This window comes from Malaclemys terrapin, chromosome 2 (assembly GCF_027887155.1).
Source record: "Malaclemys terrapin pileata isolate rMalTer1 chromosome 2, rMalTer1.hap1, whole genome shotgun sequence".
NCBI classification, from domain to species: domain Eukaryota; kingdom Metazoa; phylum Chordata; order Testudines; family Emydidae; genus Malaclemys; species Malaclemys terrapin.
The window spans coordinates 245,763,194-245,777,451 of NC_071506.1; the positions used below are offsets into that span (position 1 = coordinate 245,763,194).

At 43.1% G+C, this 14,258-nt stretch overlaps 1 protein-coding gene across 1 annotated transcript in view; it reads right to left on the reverse strand.

The window, feature by feature from the left end:
• Positions 1-14,258, reverse strand: part of FAM171A1 (family with sequence similarity 171 member A1) — a 133,840-nt gene that overhangs the window by 35,248 nt on the left and 84,334 nt on the right. Inside the window, exon 4 of the mRNA XM_054020578.1 lies at positions 5,346-5,504. Within this exon, the coding sequence (XP_053876553.1) occupies positions 5,346-5,504 (159 nt within the window). The remainder of the gene's footprint in view (positions 1-5,345; positions 5,505-14,258) is intronic.

Consider the following 14,258-nt stretch of genomic DNA (forward strand, 5'->3'; position numbering starts at 1 on the left):
TGACAAGAATGACAGTCAGCAGCGGTATGAGTAACCTACAGTTTCCACACAGACGCTGTGTTGTCCTAACTACACCGACATAAGCCCTACGCGGCTTATGGAGGCAGAGTTATTATGTCAGTGTAGTAGGACACTTATATCGGCAGGAACAAGGGTGCAGCATATACACTGACATAATTAGGTCGACATAAGCTGCCTTATATCAGCCTAATGCTGTAGTGTAGACCAAGCCTAAGTAATTGTGAAGTATCACAGTACTACAGATTATTTTGTCAAGAAGATTGTATTAACACTAGCTGTTTGTTGAAATACAACAGACAACTATGTGAATTTTCCCTTGGCAGAGAGCTTGCTGTAAGATAGAGACTGGGTTTTATTGAGCAGCAGTTACATTTACGAGAAACCGTATCAGAGCATTTTAATTTACAATAACCACATATGTTATCTGTGTTAGTATAGAATACATTGCTTCCTCAGGAAGACATGAGTTGTCAACATTTGATAGAGAAATAACTTCTAATTGCTAAAGGAGGTCATGACCTGGTCAGTTTTTTCATATATTCAAATCCCTAATGAAGCATGTTATCACCTAAAGGTTTATAAAATGCAATATTAATATCTGAAAATAAATTATGTAATACATTTTACTTGACTATTTCTACTTGGTTTGGATTTTGCTTATATTTATGCCTATGACTGGAAAATCAATAATTAGCTGGGAGGAAAAAAAAAAGTGTTCTAGTGGAACTTTGCCTCCATTCTATCTAAAGCAACATACCTCCTTCTGACACGGTGTTCAAGCAGTCTCAGGCTGAAGAACTTACTTTCTAAGGAAGCAGGCAGATTTTAAAGTCCACTGGCTAATAAAAAAGGCCTAGGACATCTATTTCCACAGAATCTAAACTTTCATTTAAAAATTAAGTTTCTGGCTTACTGTGTTGTGTTGTGAAGGTAAGCTAACTGACTGCTTGTGAAACAGATGCTGGGGGATTGGTAAGTATATGCATAGATTAAATAGGAGTGACTGCAATGAATGTCAGTTTATGTTTTAAAACCTGGTGACCTCAAATCTATGAGGAAAATACATGCTTTTAGTAACTCTGAATTCACCCTTTATAAATAAGCTAATATTACACAGCAATAGCCCCAAATGCTGAGATAACATTATTGCCTGCTATGGGGGTTTGGCCCATTGCTGTAGAATACAGAGGTTTTTGTGCTGTTTGTTTAGAAACCAGCCTTGTGCGCCATGAAATGCTACTAATACAAGCAATAAGCCAAGACACAACAGGCTTATCATTATTTGCATACAAAGTGCTTTATATTTTTGTGTTTAGAATAGGCTGATTAATGTATTGGGTTTTAACTGTACTGCTCCTAACTGTACATTATTAGAACTCCTTGGAAAGTACTGTTGAATTCAAAGGGAAAGTTTCTAGTTAAACTACTACAAAGTTACAATGGATAAACACTCGCTATTAGGTGTAACACACTTACACAATGGGAGGACCAAATTGCAATGCTCCGGAGTTCACTGTACGCAGTTAAACATGAGAGAAATTTAGCAGAGACACAGACAAAGAGCAAACTATTCAGCAAGAATCCCTTCCTCCCATGCAAATTACTGGTTTATACTCAGGAAAGTGAAAATTATAATTTGCAGGTACCATAAAAAAATCAGCAATCGCCACCAGCTGGTGGTGATCTTATATTCAACAACTATTGGAAGAAGGGTCTACTGACTAAGATTATATTTGGTGAGCTTTAAATAATGAAGTAGCCTATCCAAGCTGAAGGTTTGACAGGCTAACATTTCTCCAAGAGAAAGAGAAGTATGAGTAGAAGGCAACTTGCCTGCAATGTAATTATGTAAAAGTCTCTTCTCATACCTCCAACCTCTTTTCAGTTTTTTTAGTTTTAAAGTGAGATGGATACTTTTGCATGATGGTTAATAAGGGCCGAATACGGGTCCCTCCTGCTCAACCACAGATGTTCCCCTGACTGGAAGGTCTATGTGTGAGTATAAGTGTGTGTGGCATAGGGTGGGGGGTAGAGTAAGTATGTACCCATAAAGCCATGCCCAGCTTGACACACAGGAGGGAGTCCAAAGAATTTACTCTACTTGGGTCTTCTCGTACAGTGGGGCTACTTAATGGCCTGTGGAGACTATTTCAGGCACTTTACATTTCTGGCAAGTAGTATTCATACAACAACCCCCTTTTTATTATTATCAGTAATAAATTATTTGTATAAGCATGCCTAGAGCCCTAGTATTGGACCAGGATCCCATTATGCTAGGCACTGTACAGACAGAACAAAAAGACGGTCTTTGCTTTACAGAACTTCCAGTCTAAGTATAAGACAAGAGGCAACAGATGGGTGCAGAGAGACCATTGGGAGGGTACAAGGAAACAGTAAGACAATACTGGTAAGCATGACAGGCAGTGTTCCCAGTGCACCAGAAGCCTAACCATTGTCAAGTTTTTTGTAGGCATTGTGGCAAAGAAGAGGTTTGAGAAGGGACGTGGAGGAAGTTAATGAGGTAGCTTTGTAGATATTTATGGGTAACTCCTCCCAAGTGTGATGGGCAGCATGGGAGAGAGCACAAAGATGCTTGTTTGAAATTTAACAAATGGGCTACAATAATGTGCTGAGTGAATGAGAACTGATCGGCCATCAAGTGTCTTGAAAGAGAAGACAAACAGCTTCGGTTTGATGTGATAGAGAATGGGGAGCCAGAGGATGAATGTAAAGAGAGGGATGACAAGTGACTGGCTAAGAAACGATCTTTGCAGCACCATTCTGAATGGGTAAGAGTAGGGCAAGATTACATTTGTAAATTCAGAGAGAAGGATGTTGCACTAATCGACAGATGAGTTGGTGAGAGCTTGAATGAGAGTTTTAGTTCTCTGGATGGATAGGAAAGGCAGTACCTTAGAGATGTTATGCAGAAAGAATCTGCAAGATTTAGTCGTAGCCTGGATGAAAGGACATAGAGAGAGGTCTGAGTCTAGCACGATGCCCAGTTTACGGGCCTCGGTGACAGGCAGGCTGGTTGTGTTGTGCGCAATGATTGAGAAAGGAGCTGGCGGGCAGGAGAGACTTGGAGGGGGAAAGGTTAAGAGCCATTTTGAGCTTGAGCTCAGGGCCGGCTTTAGGCCAATTCCACCAATTCCCCCGAATCAGGCCCCGCGCCTAAGAGGGCCCCGTGCCCAGTGGCAGGGCTGCCGGGGTGGGGGCAAGTGGCCGAGAATCCCTTCCCTGGCTAGGGGCTCCTTTTTAATTTTTACTCACCCGGCAGCGCTCCAGGTCTTCGGCGACACTTCAGCGGCGGGTCCTTCACTCGCTCTGGGTCTTCGGCAGCACTTCGGCAGCAGGTCCTTCAGTGCCACCGAAGACCCGAAGCGAGTGAAGGACAAACCGCCGAAGACTACGAGTGCCGCCCGGTGAGTACAAGCCCCAGATGTTTTTTTACGTGTTTTTTCTTTTTTCAGTCATCCTTGCCGGGGCCCCGTCAAAACTGTTCGAATCGGGCCCCGCACTTCCTAAAGCCGGCTCTGCTTGAGCTGACAGGTAGACACCTTTAAGGCCATGTAATAAGAGATGGACTGAGATTTTATGTTGGACAAGAGACAAGTCAGAGTAAAGAGGGAGACCTGAAAAATCATCAGCATAGGGAAGGGAGCAGAATGTGTGTTTGTGGATGAGATTACTTAGAGATAAGGTGTGGAGGAGGAAGAGAAAGGGACCAATGACAGAGCCCCGTGGTGACCTCAGGGAAAGCTGGAGGGGTGATGAGGAAGATCATCCCAAGGACACACTGAAGGAGCAATGAGAGGTAGAAGAAGAACCAGGAGAGGACAGAGACATGGAAGCCAAGGGAGGACAAGTTTTTGAGAAGAGGAAGATGGTCAACTGTGTTAAAGGCACTTGACAGGTCAAGGAGGATGAGGATGGAGTACTGGTTCTGGGCTCTGACTAGGAAGAGGTCATTAGAGACTTTGGTAAGAATATTTACAGTGTAATGCATGAGGCAGAAGTTGATTTGAAGAGGGTCTAGGCTGGAACTGGAGAAGAGGAGGTCTAGACTGCAATTGTAGTCCGCATTCAATGAGCTTAAAAGGGAAAAAAAGGTGATGGGGTAGTAGTTGAAGAGGCAAGTGAGGTCAAAGGTGGGTTTAAGAAGGGAGAGACTACAGCATGCTTGATATTGGGAGAGGAGAGGAGAATGAGAGGATATGCAAAAGAGTAACAGGAGGAGATGAGCGTTGGTGAGAGAAAGATCCAGAGATGGAACAGGACAGGATCACTGAGGCAACTGAAGGGGTTAGAGGAGGAGAGCAGGCAAGAAACCTCTGCATCTGTGAATGAGGAGAGAGTTGTAAGAGGGGAAAGAAAGGAAAACAGAGAGGAGGGGGAAGGTCACACCATTTTCTCTTGGAAGAAATCCACATGATTCACTAACACACACCTTACACACTTGAACATATATTTGAAATAACTTAAATTAACTAGGAGAAATAAGTGCACCCGGAGGAGACTAAATTAGAAGAGTTAAATTGCCTCACCTGCTGCCATCCCAAGATGTTAAGAATGTAGACAAAATAACTCAAAGTTCAAAGTCCACTGGGGGCTGTTTCTATTAAAGTTCTTCACAGCTTTCTTCTTTGTTTCAAAAGAATCTGAACACTTTTGGCCAAAGCAGGATCCAAAATTACTCTGCATTTAACAAGACTGTTGAAACAACTCTTTGTTGGCACAGCACAATGCTGCAGAACGTTAAATTCTTAGACTATGGACATTGTACAGACCTCCAGGCACAGGAATAATTAGAGATTAACAATGCTGCATAATCTAGAAGGTTAAATCTCTTCCCCTCCCCACATCTCTCAATTTTTAAAATTGAAGATAAATGTAGCATTTGTAAAAGATACCCAAACTGACGTGCCAGGAAGCTAGTCTTCAAATGACAGGTGCAACATAAGAAAGCTATTCACCCACCAATGTCAATGAGCCTCCAACTTCATCCTGCAGGGACCATATATAAGGGGTGATAAGGACATTCAGTCTCCATGCTGATTCAACCCAGGGCTCTTATCTAGAGATTGCCAACACGGGGAACTATTAGTGTCAGTTGCACAGGAACGTTGTCATATGGACTACTGCTTTTTAGAAACAGTATTTTGATCAGACAGCTGAACCTATATTTTTGAAATGAAAAAGGTGTGGTGTGGGGGGAAGGGAGAAAATGACAGAGAGATGGAAAAAAGAAACCAAACCCCCCAAAACTACATTCCAACAAATATCAACTCAGAATAAAAACAAAGATAGATACTCAAAATTACCAGTTCCATTTCCATCTAATCCTTGTAAATAAGGAAAACTGTCCACTTCCCAAGGTGAACTGGCTGCAGTTAGAAATGCTGTCAGATCACTGTAGCTGGTGTTCTCAGGCAACTTTAGGGCTCTTCTTTGAAAGTGAACTCGTGGTTGAATCCGTGCACCTGTGAAAATTAAAGGTGACATTATCCAAGGAGTGTAGATTGTTTAGGAGCTTATATGTATATCGAACAGCCCTTTAAAAGTGCATTTAACGTGTCCATTACAAATTAAAATCTTTCTGTGATGGATAGATGCAACAATGAACTACTATGAAGGTGAAGATAATACCACATTTTTGAATTTACTTTGCGATGGGTGATATTTTGTCACAAAGTGTTACTAGGTAAAATATATAAAGATACCTAAATATCTTAGGGGTTTTTGAAAATATTTCCTAGTCTTACTTTAAAAAAGTTTCCTTGCACACCTCCAACAATGAATGTTGGTAAAACAAACTAACTATAGAGGTAATGCATGTAAAATCTAAGAAAAGTTTGCAATTTACTATCTATGCTTAATTTCTTATTATTTCATTTGAAATAGAAAAGTTTACTTCACCTAAAGTCTTCAAGGTAATAGTTTATTAAACTAGTACTCTATCTGTAGTTCCATCCGATTTATTCCATAATTCCTTACTTTGCTTTGATTATAATGGCTTGGTCCAGTCATCACCTCACTGCATGTACAATAAGACAATGATTATTTAAATCACAGTGCAAAATATAATTTAAGGAAAAAACAGGATTATACTGTATGTAACCAAAGTAAATGTCATATAGGATAGCTTCACTAAAAACAACCTGGGTAAAATTGAAGGCCAAGGCTAACAAAATACATGCCAACAGATTACACACCTATCATTTGAGGTGCTAATCTGTAAAATGCTGGTCAGAAAGTGTAGCGAATGACTGAACAAATAGACAAAATTCAAATGAAGACTCTTTATCAAGCCCTAGATTTTGCTCAGTTCTTCAGTATCAATTTCTGATAAACAGAAATGCCCCTCAATTTCTGATAAACAGATGACCATTCATCCTTCCTACCCAAAAAAGCCCAAGCAATCCTCCATGGAAGGAGAGTTTCACCTGTGTAGTTGTAGCTAACTAACAGAAGATATGATGGATGTGGGATGCCTCTAACCTTGGGCAACCCTGCAGGCAATGGATCACTATTCTTTCTGGAGAAGAGAATCTGGAAACTGGGTGATTTTATAAAAAGTTGTCCCCCTAGATCTCAAAAAGGTCAAGTTGCTTAAACAATGATTTATTAGTTAAAACATCATATATTCACTCAGGCTCAAGTTCATCAGTCATGTGGAGAACCAGAGGAGAGCAAAAAACTCTGCAAAAGCGGTTACTAACCTTTCTGTAACTGTTGTTCTTTGAGATATGCTGCATATGTCCATTCCACGTTAGGTGTGTGTGCACCCCATGCACAGTTGCCAGAAATTTCTCCCTCAGCGGTACCCATCAGGTTGACTCTATGGCCCTCTGGTACCGCGCGCCTACGGTGCGGTATAAGGAGTCTGGCCGACCCTACACTCTCTCAGTTCCTTCTTGCAGGCCAACTTTGACAGACGAGTAGGAAGGTGGGTCCTGGAATGGACATGCGCAACACATCTTGAAGAACAGCAGTTATGGAAAGGTTGGTAACCATTTTTCTTCTTTGAGTGCTTGCACTGTCCATTCCCATTAGGTGGCTCCCAAGCATTACCATAGGAAGCAGGCTTGGAGATATGAACATGCAGATTGCAACCTGGCAACCAAAACTAGCTGGCTGGATGATGGCATAGTGGCAAGAAAATATATGCACCTACGACCAGGTCGCCATGCTGCAAATGTCTTGGATCGGTACCTGGGCTAGGAACACCGCTGAAGAAGCTTGTACCCTCGTGGAATGGAAGGCCCAAATGGTTGGTGGAGGTACATCTGCCTGCTCATAGCACGTGCAAATGCATGACGTGATCTAGGATGAAATCCTCTGAGTCAAAATGGGTAGGCCTTTCATTCTGTCTGCTATCAGCACAAAGAGCTGCGTGGATCTACAGAATGTGGATCGATGAAGACTCTAGAGCGCATCCAACGTCGCTTGTGTGGAGGCGCTGCTCCTCTCTATTCACGTGAGATTTGGGGAAGAAAACCAACAGGAAAATAGCCTGATTATTGTGAAACTGCAAAGGTGCTTTCAGGAGGAATGCAGGATGAGAGCAGAGCTGTCCCTTATCCTTAAAGAAGACCGTGTACCGGGGTTCTGAAGTAAGGACCCTGATCGAGGTAATTGCTACTAGAAAAGCTACCTTTCAGGAAAGATACAACAGGGGCATGATGCCAGGGGCACAAAGGGAGGGTCCATGAGCTTTGATAAGTCCAAGTTTAGGTCTCACAGGGAATAGGCTCCCATATCTGCGGTTATAGCCTTTCTAAATCCTTGAGGAAACAAATGGCCATTTTGTGCAAGAAAAACAATTGGCCCTCCACCAGGAGGTGGAATGCTGAAGTCACTGTGAAATCCTCTTTAATCAATAAAATTGCTAGACCTTGCTGTTTCAGGTGAAGCAGATACACCAGCACTATCTGAAGAGATGACTGAGCGGGTGAGAGGCCATGTTGTGATGACCAAATGGAAAAACGCTTCCACTTAGCAAGGTATGTAGCTCTGGTGGATGGTTTTCCGCGGCCTAGCAAGACCTGGCGGACATGCTCTAAACAGGCCAGCTCCGCAGGATTTAACCAAGGAGCTTCCCTGCTGTTAGGTGGAGGGTGTTGAGATTTGGATGGAGCATTCGACCGAGAGATCAGGTCTGTGAGGGGAGAGAGCAGCATCAGAGTCGCTACTGACAGGTTTAGCAATGTGCTGAACCAGTGCTGACCTCCATGGAAGCAGGTGGCCAGGCTGGGGCTATAAGAATAATCCTCACTCTGTCCAGCCTGACCTTCAGCAGGACTTTGTGCATGAGTGGATTGAGGGGAAAGGCGTACAACAGGTGCTTTGTCCAAGGGAGCAAGAAGGCAGAAGGCGTCTGTGAGTGAGCCCAGGCTCTGGCTGTGCAGAGAACAAAACCGGTGACATTTTCTCTTCTGCCTGGTTGCGAACAGCTCACAAGGAGTGGAGAAAGACCAGCTGAGGTGATCTGCCAGCTCATTCTGGGCTCCCAGAAGGTGAGAAGCTTTGAGTGCTTTATGCGAAACTCTCATAAGCAAATAGCCACCTGACACAGGGGGGAAGAGCGAGCTCCTTCCTGCCTGAGGTAGAACATGGCTGCCGTGTTGTCTGTAAGTACCCTTATGTCCTTGTTTGCAATATGGGGTAAGAACACCTGACATGCTAGATGAACTGCTCTGAGCTCTCTGACATCTATACGTAAAAAGAGAGCTCTTCTGGGGACCACAGGCCTTGAGTCCTGAGGTGTCCTAGGTGAGCCCCGCAACCTATCTCAGAAGCATCCGAGACTAGGAATATCAAGGGATGGGGCCTGGAAAAGAGAACACCTGAGCCCACGAACCAAGGATCCCTCCACCAGTCGAAGGAGGTGAGGACCAGAGTGAGCACAGAGTCCAAATGATGGTGATTTGTTGAGAACATCAAGGCCAGCCAAGCTTAAAGGAGTCTGAAGCACAGTCTCGCATGCTGCATTACATATGTACATACGGCCATGTGACCTAAAAATCTGAGGCAGAAATGGGCTGTCATGACAGGGGCGGCCTCGACGTGTGCAATCGTCTGGAAGCGAGCTTCTGGGAGGATAGCCCTGGCTTGTGTAAAACTGAGCACCACTCCGATAAACTCTATCCTGTGTACGGGGATGAGGGTTGACTTCTGATTGTTAACCAGCAGGCCCAGTGCTTGAAAGGTTGCCCGAATGAGGTGGATACTGGACTTCATCTGGGCCTCAGGCTGGCCTTTGATCAGCCAGTTGTCAAGGTACGGGTTAACCTGCACCCTTCGCCTTTTCAGGAAGGCCACCACTACCGCCATGCATTTCATAAAGACCCATGGGGCTGCCGACAGGTCAAATAGGATGACAGCAAACTGGCAGTGGGTCTGGTTCACAAAGAACTTGAGAAACCTTCTGTAGTCTCAGAAAATGGAGATATGGAAATAGACATCTCTCAAACTGAAAGACATGTACCAGTCCCTGGGATCCAGGGAGTAAATGATGGAGGCCAGGGAGACCATGCAGAACTTCAGCTTTTTCAGATAGCTTTTGAGGTCGCACAGGTCTAAAATGGTTCGGAGACTACCTTTGGCCTTTATAATAGGAAATAACAGGAGTAAAACCCCTTCCCTCTTAAGTCCTGAGGAACCTCCTCCATAGCGCCTAGCTGGAGGAGGGCTTACACCTCCTGGACTAACAATTGCTTGTGAGAAGGGTCCCTGAAGAGGGATTGGGAGGAAGAGTGGAGTGGAAACAAACTGGAGGGTAAACCCCTCTTCCACCATGCTCAGCACCCAACAATCTGTGGTGATACGCGACCAGGCCGAGCTGAAGTGGGATAAATGGTTTGAAAATAGGGGGACAGGATCCGGTGTGGGAACTGGTATAATGCCCTTAGGCCCCCATCAAATGTTCTGTTTGGGGCCCCCCCGCGTGTCTGGGAGGGCCAGGGAGTGATGCTGATGAGGAGGGGGGAAGTTGCCTGTGCCTAAAGACTCTACTTCGCCGTTTGTGCGGGTCCTGACAGGGCAGCATAGCTGAGAAACAGGTGGGCTGTTGGGTCTGAAATGTTTCCTCAAAGGCATACAGACCCAGGAACTTGACGGTGGCTCTGGAGTCCTTCAGGCCGGGGAGCTTCACATCTGTTTGTTCTGAGAAGAGTAAGGACCCTTCAGACAGGAGGTTCTGAAGGGACTGCTGGACCTCTGCCGGTAGGCCAGAGGACTGGAGCCAAGAGCATGGCCACCATAGATCTATCTGCTACATCCAGGGCAGCTTGCAAGGAAGCCCTGACTATCACCTTCCCTTCTAGAGAACTCCTGCTTGGATTCCTAAGGGAGCGAGTCCCAGATGTTGAAGTCATACCTCCCTAGCAATGCCTGTGGGTCGGAGATGTGAAACTGTAAACTGCCAATAGAATAAACTTTTCTACCAAAGAGGTCTAGTTTCTCTGAGTCTTTTGCCTCGGGGGTCAACCCTTGCAGCGCCTGCCTGTCCTTTCATTGGCTGCTGATACCAGCAGAGACCCTGGGGCTGGGGGGGGGGCGGGGGGGGAAGAGTACAAGTACTCATAAGCTTTGGCAGGGACAAAGTACTTCTTTTTGTCCTCTTTGAAGTGGGGGGCAGAGAGGATGGGGTTTGACAAAGGATTTTAACTAAGGAGGGAGAGCCACCTTTGACGGGGCCAACGCAGCCAAGATGTCTACTAGGCTGTGGGAGGACTCTTACTACCTCCATTTCCAGTCCTAAGTTTGAGGACTGGAACAGTCTCCTTTAAACATCCACTTTAGGAAACCAATAACCTTTTTCAAAGGATTCTCACCATTCACAATCTCTTGCAGCACTCAGCAAGGCCCCATCTGCAAGCTTTAAGACAACAAGCAAATGGAGATTTAAAACAGCTGTTGGAGGCAAAGCTACTTTATTCCCAAGAGCTCTTTTCAATACTCAAAGGATGCTCCCTAAGTGACACAGGATCAAGAGCCAAACAACACTCTGCTCTGACTGTAAATTATGACCATTCTAAGATGCCCAAACCATAATATGGATGGGCTTGTTCCACCACACTGTTACACCAGTTTTAAGCAGGTCACTTCACTGAAGTCAACCAAGTTACTTCACAGAATAACTGATGTACGAGTGATAAGTCAGGCACCTTATTTTTAAGGCTTAAGCCACTAACCAGGAGTCTAGTCTCGCCTCTCAGTTTTCTTTAATTAGTTTCCAGACATGAGTTATTGTTACAACAAAACACAGAATTTCACACAATTCAAGCTTTGCCACCGAACAAAGACTGCAGCATCTGTACACAGATGGATCCAAACAGTTTAGCTTTAATTTCATCTGCCTCCCAAATAAACACTGATGACATGCACAAAGCTTTATTTGTCCAACACAATTGTATTGAACCCTTTTTTTTTTTAAAGCAACATTTTGAAAGTTGATAATTTTGCAAGGAAAACTGTAACGCTGAGTAAAAAAAAAATGTTTTTAATCACTGGAATGTTTTTGAAATAATTGTACCAGTTTCTTAAAACTAATACTATCCTTAAATGGTTAATACAGCAATTAAACACATTTCTGAAACAGGAAGAAATCTCTCTTAGCCAGTTTCCAGGCCTAAATGGAATACAGCAACATTACAGACTAAAGACATCAACTTCAATGAACTCAAGGGGAAAAAAACAAAACAAAACAAAACAAAAAAAACTTATCTCCCCAATGCTGTGCAATATGATAATAGTTGCTGTACCTCAGGGACAGATCTGTTCAAACATTCAACAATCTCTGCCTGCACTGCTTTGTGTGTGCATATGTTCCAAATGGATAAGGATCCACAACAACAACACAACAACAAAAAAGAAAGCAGAATTAGGATTATCTCTGTAACAGTTCAATGTAAAATTGCAGGATTTTAGGCTGCGGTGTATGGATATAATTAAGATTAATCAATCAAGTTGCCAAGTACCAATATTATATTTTTGAAGATTCATGTAATTAAGAATTAAAAAACAAAGTAATTCTTGTTGAGCCTGTTAGCACAATAATTTATTGAGAGTAATAAATTATATTTTAAGGAAACTTGATATAGCACAGCCTGTGAGAGCTGAGTGCTGCCAACTTGTTACTGAAAATATTTTTACAAAGGGGCAAAACATTTAAAGTGAATCTCACTTTCCTCAAATACTACAGATGATAAAGTTGGTACAAACTTTGTCTTGTAGCATAGGACTGAGAAAACTTTGAGTTCTTGATCACAGACTGGCTATGTGCCCTTTGGTAAATCACTTAAGATCTTTGTGCCTTGTTCTCCCCTCCCTCCCCCAGCTGTAAAAAGAATAGTAATATTTACCGATCTCTACCCCTCAAATGCAGGCATAATTCTGTAAGTAAGATGCTTTGAAATTCTTTAATGGAAAGAGTCAGTACATATTATTAGTGCAAGATATGCATATTGCTAAGGCCTTCTCTACACTGGAGAAATGTATCAAGGTGAAAAACTTGTGTCTCTGATTAACTGAACTACACTTTTGGTTCTAAGTAAAAAAAGCACCTCAACCAATGGCTCAGAGGAACAGCAATGGGCGCAAGTTTCTCCCAATCTTTGAAGAGGCTCTGTAGATCAAGTGCCACTGGCACTAAGAGTGGGTTGTCAACTTTCATAGCCATCATCTTAGTCAGCTGTCAGAGCTTACAACTCCTTAAGCTGGCAAAATTCCTTATTTCACCGGCTGAGAGTCACCTGTCTGCACACACACCCCCACACTCCCCAGTTCACAATATCCTCACATGCTATTAGCCCCTCCTCAGAAACGATTTAAGGCAGTCCTTAGTGTGAATGCCAGGTCAAACCGTAATCCAGCTCAGGGTAGGCAGTGTGGAGTCATTCTGCTGTTTGTGTTTCAATGTGTGCAAAATAACCATTTGAAGCATGGTTGGCCTAGTGCAACAGCGTAGGGAAGATATTGTAAAGAATGCCTGACATTACTTTTATGTATTAATGGAGAGAGAAGATCTCTATAGCTCCCATAAATTGAGTACTCAACCCTGCTTGTTGATAAACTGGTATTTTAGCCCATTTTAGATGGCATCACTCCTCTGCATAACCTTAAAGAACCTATGCTTGGCAAACTCCATCTGCGCAATTACTTCCAGAGTACAGCAGTGAATTGTACCTTCAGCGTGAGAATGAGGTTGGAAGCAAACTTGAAAACAAACTTCTCAAAGGCATATTTAGTTGTTCATCTTATTAATTATTCAATGGCAACTAGTAACTTTTGTGCTGGGCAGGCTCTTCTCTATCTTTGATCACTGCGCCGTAGAGTTCCCAATCTGTATATAATCTCAGTGGCTTGAGTAAGCCCAATTCAGCTCTTACGTTTACACTGGGAAAAATGCTGATTAACTCCTCTGAAGTAACTGAATCTACACCAGTTTTACTTCAGTATAAATGAGAGAAGAATCAAGCCATAAAAGTTTTGGGTAGGGATTAGGGAGAGCCCCTCCCAGCTCTTGATTAAATGCTTATGTTGTTCCCCATTCATGTTTCAACATAAGAGAAATACAGATGTCCACTGTTGGTTTTTATAGAAAAATAAGGATATGAAAGAATTCCCAAGTTAAGAAGAGAGCATAGCTCCTATGAGCGGTTTTTACTTTGAGAAGATGGGAATCTAGGTATCAGCCAATTTCCATAGTTAACAGCATTTTGGATACTTTGTGCTCCAGCCTCTCTTTCTCTTCTTCAGACGTTCTGATTCAAGAAAAAGTGGGGGTGGCAGCCAGATGGGTGTGACAGGTACTGTTTGCATTTCTGTTTCTCACCAAGCCATCTTTATTCAAAGAGGCAAAGCAAGGGAAGCTGTAAGGAAGCTGTTAGCCTCAATTTTCCATGAAAAGATTTTTATTGTACAGTGAATTGTGAAATTTGTTAGCAAACTTGCAGAAGAATGAGAATCTCTAACACCGGCACGCTAATAGAATAATGCTGTAACCCTTGTTTCATGGTTTATCTGATGAAGGCTCTGGAGGTTCAATGTCTTCTCTGCCTTTTATTAATTAAATTCATAACCTCAGCTCTCAAACTGCAGAATGCATGTACTATAGCTGGGTTGTTATATAGCCCTCTTTAACAGTGTTCCATCAGTTATATAATCTGTTTAGTGATTCTTCCACACCAGAGTTCTCACTTACGAAAAGCCTATTGTGTCTGGCTGATTTC